This window comes from Momordica charantia (assembly GCF_013281855.1).
Source record: "Momordica charantia cultivar OHB3-1 chromosome 11 unlocalized genomic scaffold, Mcharantia_2.0 BLBB01000011.1, whole genome shotgun sequence".
NCBI lineage: Eukaryota > Viridiplantae > Streptophyta > Magnoliopsida > Cucurbitales > Cucurbitaceae > Momordica > Momordica charantia.
Window position 1 is genome coordinate 6,012,471 of NW_028275159.1, and position 22,748 is coordinate 6,035,218.

Here is a 22,748-nt window from a genome sequence, read left to right on the forward strand (position 1 = left end):
AAGGATTTTGACAAAACTAACAGAAGTCTCATCCTCCGTCGTAAACTCCATCTCTCCCCTTCTATCTCTTTTTATCTTCTTCCTCAACAAGTTCTTTACTTTTGTCTCTCAGCTTCCCTCCCCTTTTCTTAGCAATGCCAACCATTCTCTCTTCAGCCTCCTTTCCCTTCTGGCTCTCTGCTTTGATTTTGGCCAAAATTGACCCATTGTCAGTTTGATCGGTCGGTTGGTTCCATAGTTGCTATCAAAACTCAATCGACTATACATCGATCAAAATCGAATTGTCGGTATTAGACATTGATTTGTGGCCAAAACTAACATTGATTAGTCGATGTGCAATACTAATCAAACATCTCATTATATGTATTTTCAAACACTTGCCCACGACTTTAACAACAAGAGCTTAGTCAGCATAGCTCAATGGTATTGATATATATCTCCAATCAAGAAATCGTAAGTTCGATACCCCACATCTAAAAAAATTAACTTAAACATGAACTTTAACTCAAATATAATTTATACCTATTTTTGTCCGGTTGTAATTATTTTTCTAATGGGTGGGCCCAACTAAATTTACGAGGTCGGTTTACATAGTACAAGGTGTTGTTGGGAATTTAGGCAATTTTCAGTATTCTATTTCAAGCATATTACGTTTTCCAAAGGGAATTTCAATTTATGGAATTATATTTTCAACCAATACATATTTTTTAATTGATTGATTGAATTTTAAGAAATTAAAACTTTGATACTCGAGCTAATTAAAGTTTATTAGTATTTGAACTCATGCTTCTGTATGCATATTCTTCATTCATACGACTTAATTAGGATGAAAAAACTTCTAATATTAGAAACTTAAGTCGCTTATATCTTGAATTTAGGTAACCAAAATCTTGCGGTAAAAAGAATTAATTGATTATGTATGAAGTGGTATTTATGATATGACATTTGCCAAACATGCCCGTTCTAATACGATTCTTCTTTTCTTTTGTTTTTTTTTTTTGTCATGATATCGACCTTTACCTAATATTTAGTTAAACGTAACTTTAGTTTAAACATTAGTCGATGAAAAAATATTGTGAAAATGTCTGAAGTCGAAAAGGAAAACAACTATTTAAAAGCCATACATCAAACGAAACTTCTAGAGAAATATTTTAGATCGATGGATACAATTTTGAAAGTAATTAAAATCAGCTTTTAAAATTTTAGAGAGGGAGAATATTCTTTTTATAACAAATATAACATTCAAAGACAAAAAACTAATTAAATTTATAGCAACTGAAGTTGAAATAGGATCCATTATCCAATGTATATTTTGAATTTTTTTAAAAATTACTCCAAAAAGTTTAATTTTTAAATTAAACGATAAGAAGTTAAATTTAGAAGATATTTTGTGAAATATCCGAGTAAACGAGTAATTAAATCGAAATAATTGAAGTGGGGTCCACGGAATTATATATTTTTTTTCCTTAATACAAAAAGCCATCAAGTGAAGCCCAGAGTTGGTGAATTGTTACATCATAGAAGCCCAAAACTGTAATCCACTTATCATTAAGGTTTTTCTGATTATTTTTTTTTAACTACTTTTCGTCTTTTAAACTTGGATTTTTAAAAAGTCAATAATTTATGATAGTTGTGTTTATTGATTGTCAAATATTTCTTGATAATGAAAAATGTTGATTTATATTTTTATAATTACTTTCCTGTTTTGTATGTTTGATTTTTTACTCACCTGCTCTTTCTCTTCGATTATTATTTTTTAAATTAAAATATTATAACTTTCATTATCTCTCCTTCTAATTTCTTTTTCTTTTCCTGTTACTACATTGAATCTAAGAAAATGGCGAGATGATCAAAGTTGAGTTGACAAAAACAAAGAGGGAAGCGATGGCAAATCTTGGAGACCACGGTGGGGCGACACTGGCAGAGGATGAAGAAGAGAGAGGCTAGGCTTGAATTTCTACACATTGTGTACTTTTTGGTTCAAGGCATAATGTTTTATATTTTTCTATTAATTGTTCCAGTTTTCGGTATACAAAAATATATGATACTTGTTCATTGTTCACCCTGTTTATTCACATCGTATTTGTTTACCTCTTATTTGTTCATTGTATTTTTCATTATTCGAGCGTGCGTGCGTTTTAGTATTCATATTACTAATTGCATTCTGTTTATTAATGTTTATTATGTATATTTTTTAAGTATCATTTTTAATAATTATTTTCTTGTTTAAATTTTAATTTAATGAATATTTTTTTGTTTAAATTTTGGTCTCAGTATCTATTAAAGTAATGATTTGGCTTCTAAATTCTAGCTTGCAACCACTTAATCCATGTAATTTAAAATTAATAATAATTTTTATGAATTTTAATATATAACAACTTAACTCAATTTAAAGTTTATAATCCGATGAAGAACAAAATATATTTATAAATTACAAATACTAAATTATTATATAATAAGAACTTACACTTAATTTTGAATTGAGATTTTTTATAGTATATATTAATTTATTAAAATTTTAAATTACAGATACTAAATTATTATATACTAAAATTTTAAAATAAAAAGAGTAAATAATTATAAATTAAAAATTAAAGTTTAATGACTAAATAGTTATTTTAGAGCTTAAGGAGTATTTCTCTAACCAATTTTTAACGAGTAAAAAAAGATGAGAAAAATATTCAGTTACTACATTATTTATTAATTAAAGAAAAAACATTTGAATGACTTGCCCGCCGACAGAGGAAATCATTAAACATTTTGACGCGAACCAACGGGTCCCATTGACGACAGGTCGTATTATCGATTAATTTTCTAAGACTACTTTATTATATATATATATATATACTTTCTCCAAATTTTCGCAGACCATTTGAAAGAAAAAAAAAATCGCAGATATCGTTATTTCATTTTTATATTAAGTTTAATATTTTTTTTGGGTACAGAAGAGACTAGAATATAGGATTTTATTCTGTTATATCATTTGAAAGGATTATAACAAAGATATAGCTTTTTTTTTTTTTTTTTAGAGACAGCAAAGATATAACTATTTTAATCATTGCCCACCGGAAAAAAATAGTTATTATTTTACTTTTCGACCAAATAGTACCTTGAAATCTAACAAAGAAAAAAAAATTATTTTTTTAGTGAGCCAGAAAAACGTATATATTTAAACTAATATAACTTGTCTACTCTAGATTATTAAAATAAAATATTAATTATAAAACTGATTTTTTAATTTATAAATAATTTGGCACATTTGATTTATGTTACTCTTAGCAATAAACATTTTAAAAAAATAATGAAATATTAATCAGTATGAGGACCGAAAATTCCTGACTTGTTATTTGAACCTCTCTCAAATAGTTATAATACTAAAAGAAAAAAACTAAATTAAAAGTTAGTTCGAATTAAATTAGGATAAAAATGTAATTTAAATATAAATTATGACTACAGATTAATTAAAAGAGAAAAAGGAAAAACAAATAACAAATTCACCATGAAGACCAGTTAGCGATGTCCAAATGGAAGTCACGTGCGAACGGAAGCGCTTTTCGCCGTCGGAAAGCATTTGTCGTAAAAGTCGGTCGCCTTTTTTTCCATGTTTCTTCGTTTTCACCTCCCACTTCCAAAACTTTCCTTCATCTTCTCGTCTTCTTCCTCCGTTTCTTCAATCATTCATCTACTTCTGAAGATCAAAATTAACAGAATTTGGATTAACGAGAAGAGAAATTTCAACTGATTATCTTTCTCTTCGTTTTTTGTTGCGAAGATCTCGTCTACTTTCCGCTTCACTCTGGTGTGCTGCGTTCTACGTGCTTTTGTTGGAATCAGAACATTCTTTTGTCTTTACGATCGAGTTTATGTGACGAGAGTTCCATCTGATCCGCCGTTTTACTTGGAGGATTGAGTATGATTTGATCGAGTGGGATCGCGTTTGGTTTAGTTGCTTTTGATTGTTTAGTATGGAGGCTTTTCGGAAGCAAGCCAGCAAATTCAGAGAACAGGTTGCCAAGCAGCAACAGGTCACTTTCGCTTTCATTCTCGTCGGTCTTTGGAAATACTTCTGAATTATGGACTGCTTTGTGATTCTATATCTCCTTGCGAGGAGCTCGATTGATCTTGTTTTGCTCGTATTATGTTTGTTGTGTTGCAGGCACTGTTGAGACAATTAGGGCATTTTGGTACGGAAGCGATCCTGGCTGATGAAGCTGAAGTTCAGTGCCATCAGCAGCTTCAGAATCTTTACAATTCCACCAGAGCAGCTAAGGTAGAGTTTTAGTAGTTTTTCGAATTTCGCAGTATGCTCTTTACTTCCGAATTCGAGAAAATGTGATTCGATGAACCAGAAGTTATTCCTCTGTAGTTTTGTGTAAGCTTGGGTGTTAATTTCGCTTTGTTCTTATGTACTTGGTTTCTTTATCTTGCGCTGTTCCGCACCTCTCTTTGAACTTCAATTGGCTCGTATTTAATTACGATCTTATCGGAAAAAAACGTTGATATTATTTTGACCAGTTATTGACAAATTGAAATGATTGCATTGGTCAGCATTTTCAGAAGAATATTGTTCGAGGTATTGAAGGTTTTATTTCTTTGAGCTCAAAGCAAATGGCGATCGGTAAGGATTTTGTTTTTGTTTTTATTGTTGCCTTCTCTCTCTTCTTCCTCCTGAAACTTCTCTTTCTATTATGCATTTAGTTTCTCGTTTGAGATGTATTAGCTTTATCTATGTACTTAAACACATATAAATATCCAGTGAGAAGGTTAGCTGACGATTGTTGCAAATATGGATCAAATAATCAAAGTAGCTGTCCTGCCCTTGCAACAGCTGTTCTTAATTTCAGTACGTCCCATAATTCAATTGAAGACGAGAGGGAGACTTTACTTGGAATCCTGGTTGATCAGGTAATTTTCTCCTGTGTGGTTATGTGGACCATCGAATTGAGAAAATCCTTTAGCATGCTCATGTACATACATCCTACTTTTGATGTTATATTTTTACGCTTACTGTTTTGTGTACTTCTGCCTGTTTGTAAATGTTCATAGAAATTCACGTGTTTGTATGCATGTTTCTTGCTATTTGGTTTATATATGGGAAATATTATTACGTCCTCATCCTGAAAAATTAGATTAAATGAACTTTCTCCAAGAACATCTACTATAGCTGATGAAATGTGGAAAGAAACACGTCTCTTTATATAATATCGTTTATGTTTCTTTGCGTACAAAGGTTACTTGAGTGGTTGGTTTTGATGTTCGTTGTGATTGCTTACAAGCGATTGGCACTGAACTTTCACATGGAATTGAAATAGTTCATAACTTATAATGAAGAAATATTATAGAAGTCTCGAGCATCTAGTATTATCCCTTTTCTCTTTTCTTTTTTATGTTTCTAATTGTGATGCAGGTATAAACTTCAGGTATGTGAACCTTTGCGGGCACAAATAACAGGGGCACCTCTGGAGGATGCTCGTCATTTGACTCAGCGTTATGATAAACTGCGACAAGAAGTGGAAATCCAGGTAATACTCGATCATGATTTCGAAGTTACATGTATGACTGCAAAGGAGTTATAGTGAATTGAATATATTCTCTTCAGGCAGCCGAAGTTTTGAGACGCCGAGCTAAATCAAGAGATTCTTCTATTTCAGCCGAGGGTGCCTCGAAACTTCAAAATGCAGAAGTAAGATTAACTGAACTTAAATCTACAATGGTGGCTCTAGGTAGAGAAGCAACCGCTGCTATGCAATCAGTTGAGGCCCAGCAGCAACAAGTAACTTATGAAAGACTTCGTACTATGGTATTGTTACATTATGTACTCTTTGCCGAACGTCATGCTAGTCCAAACCTTGTTATATTATTTGGATTATTTATCTATACAGGGATTCATTAAGAAATCTACCTAAAACCATGCTGTGGTAAATTCATTTTGTAGGTGGACGCGGAGAGATCTTATCACCAATATGCCCTTACTAATTTAGAAAGGCTGAATGATGAGGTTGGTTACTTTCCTCAATGGCTTTGCCGCTATTTGTAGTGAAAATGTACCCACCTTTTCACTTCTTAATTACATTTGGTTGTGTTCTGACAGGATCCTCTTTACGCTTACCATTTTCTTATTTCCTGTTTATATGAGAAATATTATGACGGCATGGTTTCTTCCATTGTTTATTATTGGAGGCCAGTTAATTCTGCTGTCGCAATCAGATGGGTCTCTGTCACAACCAACAATTAGAAATGGAGAAGAAGATGATCAGCCATCTGAATCCAAAGATACGAAGTCAAATGAGTCTGATGCTCATGGGCCTCTTGATGAAAATAAGGGCCACTTTATTGCAAAAGTAAGCTCTCTGAACTTTCTGGGGTCTTGTTCATGCACATTGCACCATCCCGTCCCCCACCACATCCTAAATTATGAGAGGAACTAAAATCCAAATCCATGAACAATAAGTTAATAACATGTGAGAGTATTTGGCTTGGAATCTCTCAATCATACTAGTTTAGAGGTCTCAAGTTTGAATCATCGAGTGAGTTTAATGCAAAAGACTCATAATATCTCCTGGGTCCGAGCCTTGGGGCGGGCATGGGTGCCTCGGGCATAGGAGAGCAAAGCTCTGACTCCAGATTATTAAAAAAAAAAGTGAGAATATTTGTCATTGTTCTGGCGTCTCGTGTTCGTTAAGTTTCCCATATTTACCATCCCTAACTAAATAATATACATGTTAAACATGTGTGAAATAATGTTCTTGGGAAGAGGTAGTGAACTCTAAGTTGAACATTGGATAAGCTCACACATGAATGTAAATACTTGAGGCAAAAAATGATCAATGTATGTGAGGTCATTAGTCTTTGAGTTCTTAGAATCATTTGTCCACTCATAATATTTTTTATGCATAACCAAAACCCCATTTCGTGTTTTCATCTCGCTGCTGGTGTTCCAAATAAATCTCATGCTGAATACTCGACATATTCATTCTGTAGTCATGTTGCTTTTAGTTTATATTACAGCCTGGGTCATCTTACAGGTTATCCACGCATTTGATGCTCAAGCAGAAGGGGAATTAAGTTTAACCGTTGACGATTACGTTGTGCTTCGTCAGGTACTACTTTTGCATAATTTCAAGGAATAACACCAAAAATTATTCGTTTTCCATATTTGTTTTCATCAATATGATAACTCAAAACCAAATTTCCTCTCAAGTGCATAGCAAGATATATCATGAATCATGATGATACCTAACATTAATGAATACACGATTAACTTTTCATTTGGATTTTTCTGTGAATGGTTCTTGATGCTTTTATCAGGTGTGGCCTAACGGATGGTCCGAAGGAGAATGCAAAGGAAAAGCTGGATGGTTTCCTTCTGCATATGTAGTGAAGCAAGAAAAGGCACCGACAAACGAGTTATGCCAAGTACAATCGACTTCTCGATCCTTATCTCGCTCTAAATCCCGATAAGGCTCCCTCACTATTACATTTTCTGTGTTCATTGTGATATTTGTCATGTTCAATACCAACTCCTTTTCTTATTCATTTTTCATAAATGTGCAGAAGAAGAGGGTGTGTTTTTTGTGAAGTAAAAGTAGATGGTCTGTAATTTTTAATATATCCCTCAAGCTCAGATAAAGCCTGTCTGTATTTAGTATGTATTATTTATTTCTAAATCTATTATTTGGTTGATTGATTGATTGATAATCCTTTTAAATTAGGTTTGCTTTCGGTTATAGCTGAATCCTATTGCCAAAAGAAGACAGGTCAAGTACAACTGTCCCATTCTTTGAATTCTTGAATTGTTCGACATTTTCCCTTTGTTTTTATGTTCTTCTTTGTCATTGATAGAAAATTTACCATTTGGCAATATTCCTCGTCTTGAAGAACATTACCAAAACTTTCCATTCTGAAAAGAAATGAAAAATAAGTGAAGAAAAAAAAAGGTTTGGAATGAGTCTCTTTTATTAGGTTTAAATATTATTTTAATCTTGAAAAATTTCATACTTATATTTTGAATTGTTTTGTTTCGGCCCCTTTTTAAGTTTTTACAAAAAAAAAATAATAATAATAATAAATAAAAAATTGTTTCAATCCTTGTGGGTTAAATTTTCATTAGCATAGAGGTTACCAATGATATATATTTCAAAATACAAAAATCATTGGAAAAACATTTAAGAATAACAAAGACTGAAATTAGATTTAACCTTTTTTTTTTTATTTAGATATATGTTTTAAGCTATAATGTTTGGGTGTTGTTTTAGTTTAATTTTACTAGTTAAAAAGTTTCACTTTAGTCTCCTTATGTTTAAAATTTTTTAACTTAGTCATTAGCCATGATTTAAATTGGTTGATGATATAACAATAGTATGTTTTTGAATATCTAGATGAGAAAAAGAGTTCATCAATACAAGAAATCTTGAAATTTCTTAGGTACTTAACAGAGAAATTAGAAAATTTTATTTTCTAGATTATTATTTTCATCCTCTAAATTTGCGTGACACATGAATTTATTGAGATTAAATTGAAAAATATTAAAATTTAAATGACTTACTGAAATTTAATTAACAAAAAAAGGAAACACCTAAAGTCAGGTTATTAAATTTTTGTCGATATCTTGACATTTTTATATGTCCCTGGATTTGATATTGACACGAGAAGTGAGTCGATATTTTCATAGTATTGTAAAAAAATTTACAAAATATTTTTAAAATGTGAATAAAATATCATTGATATAAATTAAAATGTTTATTTGTTAATTTAAACATTTGTCAAAATTTTTATTTTTATAATTTTTTTAGAAGTATCTTTCGATGTTAACATTTTAATCAACATTTTGGAACTTTGATATACTTTTAGGTTGGCTATCTTGCTTATTCGCTTTGAATCTATCATTCGATAAAGTTCCTTTTGTCAGATACTCGATATATGGCTGTCTCAAATCCACTACATCGATAAATGTACATTCTGCTCGAGAGGGCATCCATGTGCATTTTAGACAAGCCTTTTCTCGAACTTTTGCATCTCTACTCATATCATATCAGGCTAGGGTCAATAGTAACTTTGTCTTTGCAATCTTAGTTTACCCGGTGTTGTTGTCCCACAGACCTTATCACAAACTTCTTCAAGTCTCTTTGATGCTTTTTCAACGCCAAAGCACCGAGCTAAAACCCTATCAGACATCTTTCAACCAAGAACTTGTGAGTTTAGTTACTCACCAATATTGTACTAAAATATAATAATAATAATAATAACGAGATGAAAAGGAAATGGATATAATCAAGCAGGATAGCTTTCGTATAAGAGCTGTTACAGTTGTGTTTCAGTTGTGACGACACTCAGACGGACCTCGAACTCTGCGAATGGCGGCACTGCTGCCCTCCGGCTCCGGCCAATGGCGCTCTCTCCGACTACGATGTCGCTCCTCCAGCCCTTCATCTTCCATGGCTCCCCGTTCTTCCTCTACCAACTACACCACCGGTTTCTGCTGCTGCCGGACAATCCAGACGCCCATGCCCCTCCCCCTTCTGCCGGAGCCACCCCAAGAAGATAAGTTTCCCAGAATTCCCCAGACGCCGCCGCCGCTTCGGCTCGCCGCATCGGCGGTGGTCTTTCTCAGTTTGAGTATTGGTTTCGGCTTCGGACCTCGATCCTGCTCTGCGGCGGCTTCTTTGCTGGTGCCGCCTTCTCCCGCGGCCGATTCTTGTAACTTGGAGGAGGAGAAGGTAGTTCCTAGTAAGTGCCGGAAAGTTGCCCTAATGTATGTTACCTACTTTTGGCAGTGTCGATCAAAGATTAGATTTAATGAATTTTAGGATAATTGTTCGGAATTTCAATTCGAGGGCTTTGTGTAGAACTATTGGGCTCGCTTGCCCTAGGTTTGTTGTTTTGAAGTCTTACTTTCTGATTTATAGGCGAGGACGAGAAGCTGGAAATGAAGAAAATGGATGAAGAATTTGAAGAATGGAAGTCTAAGAAGTTTTCTTTAACCGTTCCTTTGAGTGTCGTTGCTCTTCGTGACTCTGTTCCTCCTTCATGGATTAAGGTCCATCTGAGTTCCCAGAGTTTTGCATTTTCCTTATAACTCAATTGTTAGCACATTTCAAAAGGTTATGGAATCTCAGTATATGGCTGTCTTTTTCGATTGATGGATCGTATTATTTATAACGATGCCAAGGTTATGACCTTTTAGAATGACAAATTCTAGAAAAAAATTTATTCAGGAGTTATTTTTCTTACTGCTGCGTTGAACATGTTGGTCTGAGTTGGGAAAATTTCTTATTGGTCTTTGCATTCAGGAGTTTATTCAGTCACAAGGAAAGAGATCAAGATTCTCTGTGAAGTTCAACGGAAGTCTTGAGAGTATTTTTTCTGATTTATCTGTTCCCACTGGCAAAAGCAAGGCTAAGTCTTCAGCTACCATGGTTGCTGATGTTGTTAGTATCGGTGATTCCTGGCTCAACATTGCAATTAAGAAGGCTCTTATTGAGCCCATTCAAGGTGTGGAAGAGCAGGAGTGGTTTAATAGCTTGAGCACTAAATGGAAGGTAATAATGTAAATAGCCTTCTTGGTCCTTGGATGGTTAATTCTGAATACTTGTTTGCTAATAATTTTAGTGTTTTTATTCTGTTTCCATGCTAAATATATGAAGTGTTATTCAAGTAGTGGTGTTCAACACTGGCTCAACTATATGGACTTAGTTTAGCTTTGAAATCTGATATAACTAACTGCAAGCAGTAGATCGTCGATTTTTGAAGAGCCAGCTCAGTGTCTTGTCCTTTTTGGAAGATCGAGATCGTGTCTTATTAAAATTTTTACTTCATATGGAGTTATTTTTCTTGTTGAATCTACCGTGCCAAAATGTACACATGTTGCAAGCATTTTTTTAAGAAGAAACAAAACGTTCCATCGATATAGTGAGAAAAAGAAACTTAATCCCTTTGCATCTCTAAACTGACCCCATTCCGCCATAACTCTTCACTCTTTGTCTATTTGATATCTACGAGCGTGGGCCAGCTTGCTTGTACCTCGACTAGTCTCTCAATTGTAACTCTTCTTAAAAAACCATACAAAACCTTGCAAATCCAGAAGATTATTGCATGCATCTTTTATTTTCTCTAACAATGTCGCAGGTACTTCTATGCAGGAACTCCGAGGGTGAAATAGATCCTGAAGGTAAAATTTGGTCGGCTCCATATAGATGGGGCTGTGTTGTTATAGCGTACAATAAAGTCCAATTTCGAAGGCACAACTTGGCTCCAATGGAGGTACTAACTATGAGTAGATTACTTTTGTCCTACATTGCTGTTTTTGGTATGGAGTTTCGTTTGTTTTATGTACACAAGTATTACTCACTCTGTCTAAATGTTCTAGAAAATAAAGTTGAGCTTTGCTATATCTCAAGGGCAATTTCCTTCAAGTACTCTTGTATCTTCCTTTCTGCAAGAAAGGAAGATTTTTGTGGCAGGCTTGTTTCTTTGTGATTTTACGGGGGATTTGGTTGGGAAGAAACAACAGAATCTTAAGGGTGGAGAGAGATTGGGAGTCTGTTTGGGACTTCATAAGGTTTAATGTCTCTTTATGGGGGCTATTTTGAATTTGTTTTGTAATTACCGGTTAGATTTTATTCTTTTGGATTGGAAGCCCTTTCTTTAGACGGACTTCCTTTTTCTGGGCTGTTATTTTGTATGCCTTTGTTTTTTGTATTTGTTTTCATTTGCCTCAATGAAAAGTTCGGTTTCTTATAAAAAAATAATAATAATAATAAATAAATAAACCTTCAAGTACTCTTAGGTGTCTTAATACTACTGCTGCAGGATTGGTCAGATTTATGGCGCCCTGAACTTCGGGGAAGGATTTCGATGGTCGATTCACCTAGAGAAGTAATTGGTGCTGTTTTAAAGTACATGGGTGCATCCTATAACACGAAAGACATAAGCTTGCAAATTCCTGGTGGTAGAGATGCCGTCCAGCAAAATCTAACTTCACTTGCAAAACAGGTCAGATATGTCTAGTATATTGCAACTACTAAAAGACTATTACTCGCAATAATCGATGCTTTTGGAACTGACTTTTCCTTTAGAATTTGAAAAGGGTTCTTTATATAAGAGTTACTGTTGTTTTCCCCCTCCTGAAAATGCTATTACCATGAATCCCTGGCTCTGGTTTAGCTCTTAGATTACTGATGTATAATTTATTTTGAAAAGAGAAATACCAGAAAAAGAGGATGAGATATCATCCTCTACTAAAGAAAAGGAAAATTACAAGATAAATTAAGGCATCCAGAATTGAAAGAAAAGTGACCCCAAAATCTAAATGCCTTACATTCTTAGACCTACAGAATCTGAGTTGGTAGTGATTTGGCAAATGATACAATCTCAAGTACTCATTTCACCCGGATTTATTAAGCATTACAATTTTGTTCATTGTTATGCACTTGTCTCACACAGGTACGTTTGTTTGATAGCACACACTATCTGAAAGCATTTGCAGTTGGAGATGTGTGGGTTGCGGTTGGATGGAGTAGTGATGTTCTTCCTGTTGTCAAACGCATGTCCAATATTGCAGTGGTCGTCCCGAAGTCTGGATCGAGCTTATGGGCTGATTTATGGGTATATTCAAATTGATCTCTGTCCTCTTTGCAATAGAGATACATAAAAATAAGGTTTGAAGTCACTTCTTAATGTCAACTAGCTTTAGGTAGAAATGCACAATGCTCCTTGATGGTAGAACCCACGTTTTCTTCATTCAAATGTTTCGGGTTCTGTGGTGGTGTTCTTTATCAGATATGTTCTGTTTCTTCAGGCAATTCCTGCAACCTCCAGAATTGAGACACAGCCAGTTGGTGGAAGAGTTAGGGGACCCTCCCCTCTGATCCACCAGTGGATAGAATTTTGCTTGCAGACTGCTCGAGCACTGCCTTTCAAGCAGGAGGTAGTTCCTGGTGCATCGCCAGCCGCCATAGACGGTCCTGTAGCTGTTCCTGAAGAACTGTTTGAAGGTAAACCCAGGCTGGATTCGAACCTTGTGGGCGGAGTACCCCCACTCGATATTCTGGAGAAATGTGAGTTCCTTGAGCCTTTATCTGATTCTAGTTTGGCTGATTACCGATGGTTGGGTGAGAATATGCAGAAGAAACCCGACCATCGTTTGATGGACAGAGTTCATGACGCTGTCTCGTACCTTGTAAGATTTGTTTCTGCAAATCAAAGCTTAAAAAAAACTCAACCGAAACACTAATCAACCAAGTGGCTTTTTGTTGTATTGAGCCACATGGGGCGTTAAAGAGCTCCGCTATATTTTTTTTTTTAAGAAACAATTTAATTGATGGTATGAAATTACCATCCAACAAAGTTACATAAAATCTCTTCGAGTTCAATTTTTGTATTAACTATTAAGGACCTTTTGGAGTCGCTGCTTGTATGATTATTCATGTTTTTAAGATATCTGAGAATAAGCATGGAAAATTGATGTGGCATAAAAATTATATAGTCTTACATTATGTCAATTGAACTCAAATTAATTTAATCCACGTGTAAGAGACAATATTTTGATTTGAAACATTGAGTTTTAGGAAAAATTATAATCTACATTATGTCAATTCAAGACAAATGCTAGCAAATTCATGATTTAACATAACCATCTTTTTACATGAAATTTATTCTAATACATATATATAAATTTACAAAAAATATCATTGGCTGAAAGCGATCCATTGAAATTTATACAATCGTTCATGTACACTTTAATTTAGAGGGGCAAGCTACGGTAAAATTACAAAGTGAATCGAATGATAGAGAGAGAACTTGGGAGAGATGATGAACAAATAGGCTGCTGACACGTGGAACTTCATTTACATGGGGAATAGAAGATCCGACCCACCCTCGCAAAATCGGTTGCCGGTTGGTTTTAGGAAAATAGCATATGAGAGCTCAAAAACCCCATCAGCTGCACAAGGCGTATCCGATAGTGTACTGGCTCGTTAATTTTCAGAAAGAAATCAGATTGAAGAGTTGGATCTTGAAGATGATAGGCCTGTCTGAGGCGAGCCATGGCTGTCGTCTCTCTACACGGCTTAATCGGTATCGTAGAAATCGCTTGGGCATGGAGTCATAACCTCAGGTTCCAGTAACTGGACCACCCTGTGCATGGTTGGTCGATCCTCTGGACTTGACGAAACACATTGGATTGCAACCGAAAGCAATGCGTCGAGGCCTTCTGTTTGGATGCCCTCACACTGTACATCGACGATTTCTCGTTGTCGATTCTCCGTGACCAGAAAGTTTAACTGGAAATAAAATATATGGGTCAGAACTAGAACAACCAACAAGCGAATGTGCAATTGTGCAAAGTGTAAATGGTATGTGATGAGGTCGTTTTGTATGAAATTGTTCAAACTAACTTTATGGTTAGATATGAACATCTTTCAATCCTCCAAGTTGGCTATAAAAAGGAACATTGATTTCTCACATAGATTCTGGCAGGAATGCATTAATTCATGTTATTTGCAAGTAAATGGTAGCAAAGCAGTTTGATGCATTCTTATATATGATTGAAACCAAAGGATAACTATATGAAAGCATGTTTCCAGAGCGGTTTCCTCCTTCCTTCTCCGCTCTGTCCTATTATCATTCCTAGATTTTACTCTATTTGTTAGCTGAAAGTCATTCAAATGTCGTTGAGTATGCTTACCAACTCCATGCTGAAAAGCATAGTGGCAGATTCTAAATTAACAAAAAATTAATTATAACATAAAAGAATAATTCGTAAAATGTAGAAGGAAAGAAGCATACCCAACCAACAATATTTAGGCCCTTTTCTATATACGATGCATCGGTGGGACGCTTGCCACTCAACACTTCCAGTACCAATACTCCAAAACTGTATACATCGGTCTTCTCTGTAGCTCTACCACTTTGCATATACTCTGCTCATAAAAACACAAGTATCAACGCAAATGTAATTCTCTTTCAGTTTTTAAGGACTTAGAGAAGATTAACTATTTCATTATCCCAGATAAATGATTTTTTTTATTTTATAACTCGGAATCAGAGCTTTACTTCCCCGTATCCAGGGGCACCTGCACTCGCTCTAAGATCCGGTCCTATGAGACATCAAGCGTTTTTTATATTAAGCTCATCGGAAGGTTCAAACTTGAGACCTAGAAGCCAATATGACTAAGAAGTCTCAAGCCCTTGCCAACCAGATTACCCCTGGGAGGTTAGTTCCAGACAAATGATTAATGATTGGGATCCTATCAATTCAAAATTATATGAACCAATTATCAAATCAGGAATTCTCTAGTAAGAGATGATAAGGAATAGTCACTTGCAGTTAGTTGTTTAAGATGTGAATATGCGGAGGCAGAATAGTATATATGCCCTTTTGAATGTATTTATTCTCTTGTTCAATATATGCATTAGTAAAGCACCATCATTCTAAAACTTTTATAAGAAAAAAATCACATTTCAATCAGAAAATTATGCCCTTTTGAATGTATTTATTCTCTTTTTCAATATATGAATTAGTAAAGCACAACCTTTATAAGAAAAAAATCACATTTCAATCCCTTACCAGGAGCCAGATAACCGAGTGTTCCTGCAACAATAGTCGTGATATGTGATTCTTCATCCTCTAAAAGTTTTGCAAGTCCAAAATCAGAAACTCGAGCCTCCAAATTAGCATCAAGTAAAATGTTGCTTGATTTTATATCTCGGTGAATGATCCGTGGAGAGCAATCATGATGCAAGTATGCAAGTCCCTTTGCAGCCCCCATGATAATATTCAAGCGGGCATCCCAGTCTAGTTGCTCAGATACACCTATCATTTTCCACATATAAAATGCATTAAAGCATATTTGGAATGATATATCTAATAGTATATAGGCACATTCCTTATTCAGCCTCTCCTTTCGTTTGCCAAAATCTCAAACATCTTGTATATATGTTTTCCATCTACACTTGAGTTATTTCTTCTGTTTACATATTGTATCGAGAACAACACCTATCATTTTTCATAGATGAAGTGTCCTCGCAGAGCATGAGACAGAAATATTATAATAAGAATCTTACCGTGTAGTGCCTCATCAAGGCTGCCTCCAGGAAGGAAATCATAAATCAATAGCTTTGATGTAGGAGAATTGCAGTATCCTCGCAAATTCACAAGGTACCTGTGCTTCATGCTTCCAAGGATTTCGAGCTCTCTCTCGAAAAAACAATCAAATCCATCATTCAATTTTACAATTCTTTTCAAGGCAAAAACATTGCCATCATCCATTGCAAGCTTGTACACTGTTCCGAAGCCCCCACAACCGATTATGTGTTCTTCATTCAATGTCTCAAATTTCTTAATAATATCTTTGGATGAGTATGGCAAGTCTCCGTGAAACATTACGACCGAAGCACCTGAAGTAGCAAGATGGTATTAATTGACATTCAGAACCAGGTGATCCTTGAAGAACATGAGAAAAAGCTTAAATAAGCTATTCAATAGATAAACACCTCCACAAACGTCCAACACAAGCCCTTTACTGTCGTTTTTGCCGAACTTTTTATATAGAAAGCAACCCCAGAAACACATGAGGGCAACCAGCAGTAAAGCACCCACAGTTGCCGAAGCACTTATAAGTAGTCGGCCAGAGTACTTCCTCCTCCCAATTTGATTTTGCACTACAAAAGTTAGAACTCTTTATCAAAATATATTACCTCATGAAAAGCCAGAACAAAGTTACTCCGAAAAGAAGTCTTGATGTTGAGTTCAACAAGAACTTCACAAAACTCATAAACATATTAATTCATACGAAAGATAAGAACTAAATATTCCCTTATGACATACGCTTACTAGATCAGCTTTCCAAGCAAAATAGGAACTTAATAAACATATGAGATATTTGCTTGTGGCAGATAAACTGAAGTACAAGTTTACCTGAGAATGGTGACTCATTTGTTCCAGGTCCCTCTTTATCATCGTTGCACATAACATTTATTTGCTTCCCACATAAGCCACGGTTTCCAATAAATCTGAAAAATGGGTAGTGAATAAATTATCAATGATTAATAGGAAAGTCTTTAACTTGCATTTACAGAGCAATTTACTATAAAGCCCGTTAGATGAATTGTTTCCTGTATGACTCATCACACTGACAGCTATGTCAAAGCGACATTATGCATCTAATCAATTTAAAAAAAACATCATATGTCCAACTTACGAGCTTTCTGAGAAGTTGATTAGCACGCCAACATACGGTATTGATCCAACCAGAAAATTGGCAGACACATTTCTTCAAGATGACCAATAATGAGATCACAAACACAGAATCATAGATATCAGACTATATATTTCAAGCAGGAAGCTATTCAATAAACAAAAACTATACCAAGAACTGGAGTAAAGAAAAGAAGATGGGCTGCTTACAGAGTACTAAGCTTGCTCAACTTCCCAAGGGAGATGGGGATATTTCCACCGAGTGAATTACTTGAAATGTCTCTGTGACGAAGATCTTATATATATAAAAAAAAAAGATAAAAAAAAAATTCTGAATCTACATGTGAGATACCAAACTAATTCACTTTTCCCAAGTGCAGATCGATGAAATTAGAATTTAATATGACATCATACACTAGCTGTTTTCAGCAAACTATTGGATGTGAAGTAATTAAAACCATTAACAAATGGCCCAAGCTAGAACAAATAATAAGTATCTCATTGTAAAAATTCCAGGAGAAAGGTTAAAACTTACAAATTTTTCAGTGCCGAGAGATTCCCCAATTCATTGGGAATGAACCCACTAAAGTAATTACCCTGCAGGAACCTGAGGAAAACAAATAAAAATCACAACTCAAAAATTTTATTAGCATTTACAAAAAATATAAAAACATGACAGGGATGTAGGATTTTAATCATTAGGTTGGTTTCATGGGGACCTACTGTAAACACAAAAATCAACTCATAAATTACAGGGGGGGGGGGGGGGGGGGAGCAAAAACTAGTAGTCCTTCACAAGGAAATCCAAAAAGGTGGATTTAAGAAATCCAGTCATTGAATTAAATGATGAGTCGTTCACACCATAAATGAAGCACCAATTGTTTATAAAGTTATAGCTTAAACCACGTGCAGTGCAGGTTAAGTTTCTAGTTAATTGCACAAATTAGGATGCAAATTTATTGGCTGGATTTTTGTACATAAACTTAGGCCCCAGATAAAAACAAATAAATAACACCATGATTTCTGACTACAAGTCACTGTAAGTACTTACACTCCCTGCAACTGTGAGCAATTCCCTAATTCTGATGGAATTGTCCCATAGAAGTTGTTGTCATGTAGAGCTCTGTAAAATGATAAATTGCTAGCATTAGATTTACTAACAAGCCTAATTATACTCATATGCATCAACGACCTAAGAAACAATAGAAGTACATACAAAACTTTTAGGTGGTCAAGCTTTCCAAGTTCACGGGACAAAGATCCACTAAGTCTGTGATAAGGAAGACTCCTGCAAGATACCCAAATAAGATTCTTAAAAATAAGTAAATAAATAAATATTTGAAATCTATGGATGAACTTCACTAGGTAGTAAAATAATCAAATGGAATATCATGATCATAAGCTAGTGCTATGACAAGAACTTAAGCCAACATTTACTAAGTGCAACTTGATTCTACAACAACTTCATATAATCAATCAGTATTTCACTTCACACTATCTTTTATCTAATTTGGAGATTGATGAATTCTTAGAAATTTTGTAGGTCATGTCTCTTAGAAATTCCTGTCCTACCTTTTTCTACATCCATTTATATTGGTATTCAAGAGTATTAAATTCCTTACTGGAAGAAAAAAATAATAAAATATTAAAAAAAATAATCAGTGAATAAGTAGAAAAGTATTTATCACCAAGATGGGAGAAATATGATCTTTAGTACTGTGAAAGTCAAATTAAAAAAAAGGGAGAGAGAGAGAGAGAGAGAGAGAGAGAGAGAGGTTGAAAACCACCAAAGGTGCATTTGAAAAAAGAACTCACAGGTATATCACTCTCTTGGTTTTTGGATCACACTTTACCCCTTTCCAGTTACAAGGATGGGGTTCCTCTGGTTTCCATTGAAGAAGAACACCATCAGAATCGAGAATTGCTGCTCTGAAGCTCAAAAGTGCCTCACCTACAATGAATATGAAATACCAAGCATTGAGAAAAAGAGAGATCATAATGTGCAGGTATCTCTAGAAAAAAAGGGTAAGAGCACTGTTCTTGCACAATGACAATATAGCCACATAGGTGCACAAGAGCATTACAGGGGTTCCATTTTTTGGAACTCAAGGACACAGTAGTACAACTTGTAGAACAAATCATGTTAAAGTAAAGTCGTGCATTACATGGGTTGTATTACAAAATGAAAAACTCTCCCACTGATCTAACTCTTCATCACAAGAACAAGGGCTCTTTGTCCACCTCCAGGCTCCAGGTGATTGCGTGCTTATAAATTGTAATCAATGATAAAAACCTTTTTTTTTTTTTTTTTGAGAAAACGCATAATGATAGTTGAATTTTCTAAGAACGTAAGGACAAACACAAAAACGTGCCTTCAGTTCATTAATTTTTAATTAAATGGTGGGGGGCAGTGGTCAAAAACACAAAAGCATGTCGTCTGTCTGTTCTTTTCTAAGTAAATGGCAAGAGGCAGGAATTAAAGCTAACAACGTAAATAGGGAGGAAAAAAAAGTTAAAGTCATATGATCATGTCCTATGAGTTCTCCAACTCTATATGTTGTAGAGTGAGGCATTAAACTAGTAAGATTAAGCAAGGTGACAGATATCAAGGAACCAAGAGTTAGTATCATGGTGCTATTCGGGGCTCAAACGTGCATCAAGAAACATTCTCCCAGTGATTAAAATACCTAGAAACATTTCCTCAGTTGATTTAACACCTAGACATACTCAACATTTAAAAGCAAAGGAAGATAAATCATACCATCGGAACTGATACCACTGCTTCTGCTCATTATAATGCAAAGGGGTATGAGGTGAAGAATCGGTAGCCATTGCGATTTTACCATATCGAAGCCCATGGTGGCACCAATCGAGCATAATACAATTACAACAAACCATCTGAGATATCAAATACTGTACTGGTTTTCTTGAACATATGGTAATCTGGTAACAACAAGCTGCCGCGAGGAAAATTACGCCTGGCATGGAGAAAGCTGCTTAATCTTAACAGAAAGTTATGGATATACATATCATACGCTTCAGGATTCCTTCCATTAGAATTCACCACAAATGTTAACAAAATTCTGGCCCACGATCTAATATAATATTATGTTGCCACTGGAACTAGAAGCCACAACATAAAAAAATAAAGAACTAATTATATATTTTTTTAAAGAAAAATAAAGGTTCAAGGAAAATTCAACAACCATCACCATTAAAGCAAAAGACATTGCATACTACTCGAATTTCCAGAGAATTTGACTTCCTTCAATCAGTACTCCCTAGGCCATGCAATTCATATAATCATATTCCAAGGCCCGACGGCATAAAAACATCAATACTATTATACTTTACAGAAACCATTCGCACTTGAAGCAGCAGAAGTAGAAACAATTTCAGCTCAAACAACCGAAGCTCTGCCTCCTCTCACCTTCAACCGCACTAGTTCAACAGTCCAAGCAAAGTGAACTGATCCAACAAATCACATTAAACTCAACAACTACGCAGCTAAAAAGGCCATGAAAGGCGAAAACAACAGCCAGCCAAGTGAAAATCAATCAATGATTGCAGAAACATGACACGAATCCGAGCACGACAATTCTCTGCAAAATTAGAACTAAATGTGGCAATTGGAACTGAAATTCGAACCTGCAAACGGATCCAAGATCCAGCAGGCGTAAATGCAGATGAAGCGGTGAATGTGACGCTAAAGAAAACAAAATTCGCCGAGAGTTTGCTGGTAGTCGCAAGAGATTCCTCAGAGACAAGAGAGTATGAGTGAGTGGGAGTGGAACTGTAGAGATGGGAATTGAGAAGGGGGCACCGGCACAGCCAATCAGAAGGAAGTACACTCACACGTGTGAAACGGAACTTGCACACGTGCAACCGACGCCTTTACCTGTCCCGCCCCTTTACGCTGAATCGGACACCAAATCTCTCCCATCTGTAAACCTGTCCCTCCATTAATATCTCCCACTTTTGTTAATACTAATAAGTAAACACTTGTAATGTAAAATTTCATAATTTTTATTTCGACGTTTAAAAAATATAAAAATTAATTAAATAGTTGTACTAAAATAATAATAATAATAATAATTAAATAGTTAAAATTTTTAATATAATTTGACATTTTTATCCTTCAAGGCTTGTCTCGCCATGTCAATAATTCTAATCGCCTACCGATCTGATTAGTGTGACTACAAATATTATTGCGTAATTACTTACATTTTTTCTCCTAAAAAAAGTATATTGTCATGGATTTTTCATCATTTTTCTCTATGACATTGCATAAAATGAAATAAATTGTTGAGAGAGAAGAAATTAATTTCAGAAAAATGGAATCCGTAAGAATTGAGATAAAATATTTTGAAAGAAATGAAAGAGTAATAATAATTGCTAAAAAAGTTTTAAGAAATTTTAGTCGATAAGATAGCTCAAATAGTATGTTTTGAGAAATAAATTTTTATTATCAATACTAGCATAGTTTAATGAATAAGATTATGCTAAAAAAACATTCGTTCAACTAAAAAAAATCAGGGTCTAAATTCTATTTTTTTACTATCGACTTTAATTTATTTTGGTTATTGTATTTTAAAACATAAATTTTTATCCACCTACATACAACATTTGTTAATTTTAGTGGCTACCTTTCAAATATTCATATTGATTTATGTAATTTTAAAAAAAATATCATTTTGATATGTTAATTTTTATTGTTATCTCATTTATTTTGACAATAATTTTAACATCATATTTCAGTCATTAAATTTGTTGAAATATAATCATAAATTTATATTAAAATTTTACAGTTGCGTTGAAAGGTTACAAATGCATATCAAAATAATCACTTTAGTATTGCTATTCGTGTTCCTACTATGTTATTTTGTCACATACCATCTAGTTACTTAATATTCGTTTTCAATTAGATCACAGATTCAAATAACATAAGTCGAATAATATTTGTTATTCCTATATGATATTTTTGTCACACACTATCCAGTTACTTGATATTCGTTTTAAACTTTGACCATTTTGAAAGATATGAACTACAATTAACAAATGTTGAAAGTACGTGAATAAAAATTAAATTTGGACACAACCTAATATAGTAATATGACTGTTTTAAACAAGTTCATATACTACATTGTGAAATTTTACTTACAAAATAAGTAAATAGATATTTAATTAAAATTATAAAAACGAAAATCTACCTTTTAAAGTTAGAGTAAACATGGAAGATGAAATAACCAAAATAAAATTTAAACCTAACAAATTTCAGTCCACCTAGCTCAAATAGTAATAATTTTCACCTTGGTTGAGTGGTTTGAATGCGATTTTTACACGAGCCTGGGTGTGATTTTAGGTAAATGTTGTTTCGGATATTTTTTCCAGTTTAAAATTTTAACATTTACATGAAAAAATATCATAAAAATAGAAATTTGGATATAAAAGATAATTAAACTTAGGTTCATAGGATTTTTGAGACGTGCCGAGACTTTTTATTTTTTGTAATATTCACGTATAATATATATTACAAAATGTGACTTCAACTGAA

At 34.3% G+C, this 22,748-nt stretch overlaps 3 protein-coding genes across 14 annotated transcripts; 2 read left to right on the forward strand and 1 right to left on the reverse strand.

Moving 5' to 3' along the window:
• The first annotated feature begins 3,530 nt into the window (after positions 1 to 3,530).
• Positions 3,531 to 7,691, forward strand: LOC111006686 (SH3 domain-containing protein). Its single transcript, XM_022278747.2, has 10 exons — positions 3,531 to 4,025; positions 4,157 to 4,270; positions 4,549 to 4,618; positions 4,757 to 4,905; positions 5,421 to 5,522; positions 5,600 to 5,800; positions 5,936 to 5,998; positions 6,186 to 6,341; positions 7,026 to 7,100; positions 7,309 to 7,691. The coding sequence occupies exons 1-10, from the start codon at positions 3,966 to 3,968 to the stop codon at positions 7,459 to 7,461; spliced, it is 1,143 nt and encodes a 380-aa protein (XP_022134439.1). The 5' UTR covers positions 3,531 to 3,965; the 3' UTR covers positions 7,462 to 7,691.
• LOC111006660 (putrescine-binding periplasmic protein-like protein) lies at positions 7,454 to 13,382 on the forward strand. Of its 7 annotated transcripts, none has more exons than XM_088119332.1 (10): positions 7,454 to 7,592; positions 7,713 to 7,757; positions 9,098 to 9,191; positions 9,307 to 9,726; positions 9,906 to 10,036; positions 10,290 to 10,538; positions 11,125 to 11,259; positions 11,809 to 11,991; positions 12,442 to 12,603; positions 12,797 to 13,382. In XM_088119332.1, the coding sequence occupies exons 4-10, from the start codon at positions 9,354 to 9,356 to the stop codon at positions 13,229 to 13,231; spliced, it is 1,668 nt and encodes a 555-aa protein (XP_087975458.1). In that variant the 5' UTR covers positions 7,454 to 7,592; positions 7,713 to 7,757; positions 9,098 to 9,191; positions 9,307 to 9,353; the 3' UTR covers positions 13,232 to 13,382. The 7 variants fall into 7 exon arrangements, with proteins under 7 accessions (XP_087975458.1, XP_087975456.1, XP_087975455.1 ...); XM_088119330.1 differs by having other exon boundaries at positions 7,496 to 7,634; XM_088119329.1 differs by having other exon boundaries at positions 7,507 to 7,645.
• Positions 13,383 to 13,592: 210 nt separating this feature from the next.
• On the reverse strand, positions 13,593 to 21,027 carry LOC111006652 (LRR receptor-like serine/threonine-protein kinase FEI 2). 6 transcript variants are annotated; one of them, XM_088119325.1, is made up of 15 exons: positions 20,843 to 21,009; positions 20,625 to 20,662; positions 19,956 to 20,172; positions 19,010 to 19,145; positions 18,411 to 18,482; positions 18,246 to 18,317; positions 17,730 to 17,801; positions 17,405 to 17,476; positions 17,199 to 17,270; positions 16,916 to 17,010; positions 16,492 to 16,659; positions 16,063 to 16,395; positions 15,566 to 15,811; positions 14,785 to 14,918; positions 13,593 to 14,279 (listed from the first exon to the last, which is right to left on the reverse strand). In XM_088119325.1, the coding sequence occupies exons 3-15, from the start codon at positions 20,050 to 20,052 to the stop codon at positions 14,067 to 14,069; spliced, it is 1,782 nt and encodes a 593-aa protein (XP_087975451.1). In that variant the 5' UTR covers positions 20,053 to 20,172; positions 20,625 to 20,662; positions 20,843 to 21,009; the 3' UTR covers positions 13,593 to 14,066. The 6 variants fall into 6 exon arrangements, with proteins under 6 accessions (XP_087975451.1, XP_087975450.1, XP_022134379.1 ...); XM_088119324.1 differs by having other exon boundaries at positions 20,564 to 20,662; XM_022278687.2 differs by lacking the exon at positions 20,625 to 20,662.
• Positions 21,028 to 22,748: the final 1,721 nt, after the last annotated feature.

Coding starts and splice junctions, on each gene's coding strand:
- LOC111006660 (XM_088119332.1), top strand. CDS start 9,354: ATGGCGGCACTGCTGCCCTCCGGCTCCGGCCAATGGCGCTCTCTCCGA. Junction 10,539..11,124: donor GCTTGAGCACTAAATGGAAG/GTAATAATGTAA, acceptor ACAATGTCGCAG/GTACTTCTATGCAGGAACTC. Junction 11,260..11,808: donor ACAACTTGGCTCCAATGGAG/GTACTAACTATG, acceptor CTACTGCTGCAG/GATTGGTCAGATTTATGGCG.
- LOC111006652 (XM_022278687.2), bottom strand. CDS start 20,052: ATGGGCTTCGATATGGTAAAATCGCAATGGCTACCGATTCTTCACCTC. Junction 18,483..19,009: donor ACCAAGAGAGTGATATACCT/GTGAGTTCTTTT, acceptor GGTATCTTGCAG/GAGTCTTCCTTATCACAGAC. Junction 16,396..16,491: donor TGTGTTGGACGTTTGTGGAG/GTGTTTATCTAT, acceptor TTGCTACTTCAG/GTGCTTCGGTCGTAATGTTT.
- LOC111006686 (XM_022278747.2), top strand. CDS start 3,966: ATGGAGGCTTTTCGGAAGCAAGCCAGCAAATTCAGAGAACAGGTTGCC. Junction 4,619..4,756: donor CTCAAAGCAAATGGCGATCG/GTAAGGATTTTG, acceptor ATAAATATCCAG/TGAGAAGGTTAGCTGACGAT. Junction 6,342..7,025: donor AGGGCCACTTTATTGCAAAA/GTAAGCTCTCTG, acceptor GTCATCTTACAG/GTTATCCACGCATTTGATGC.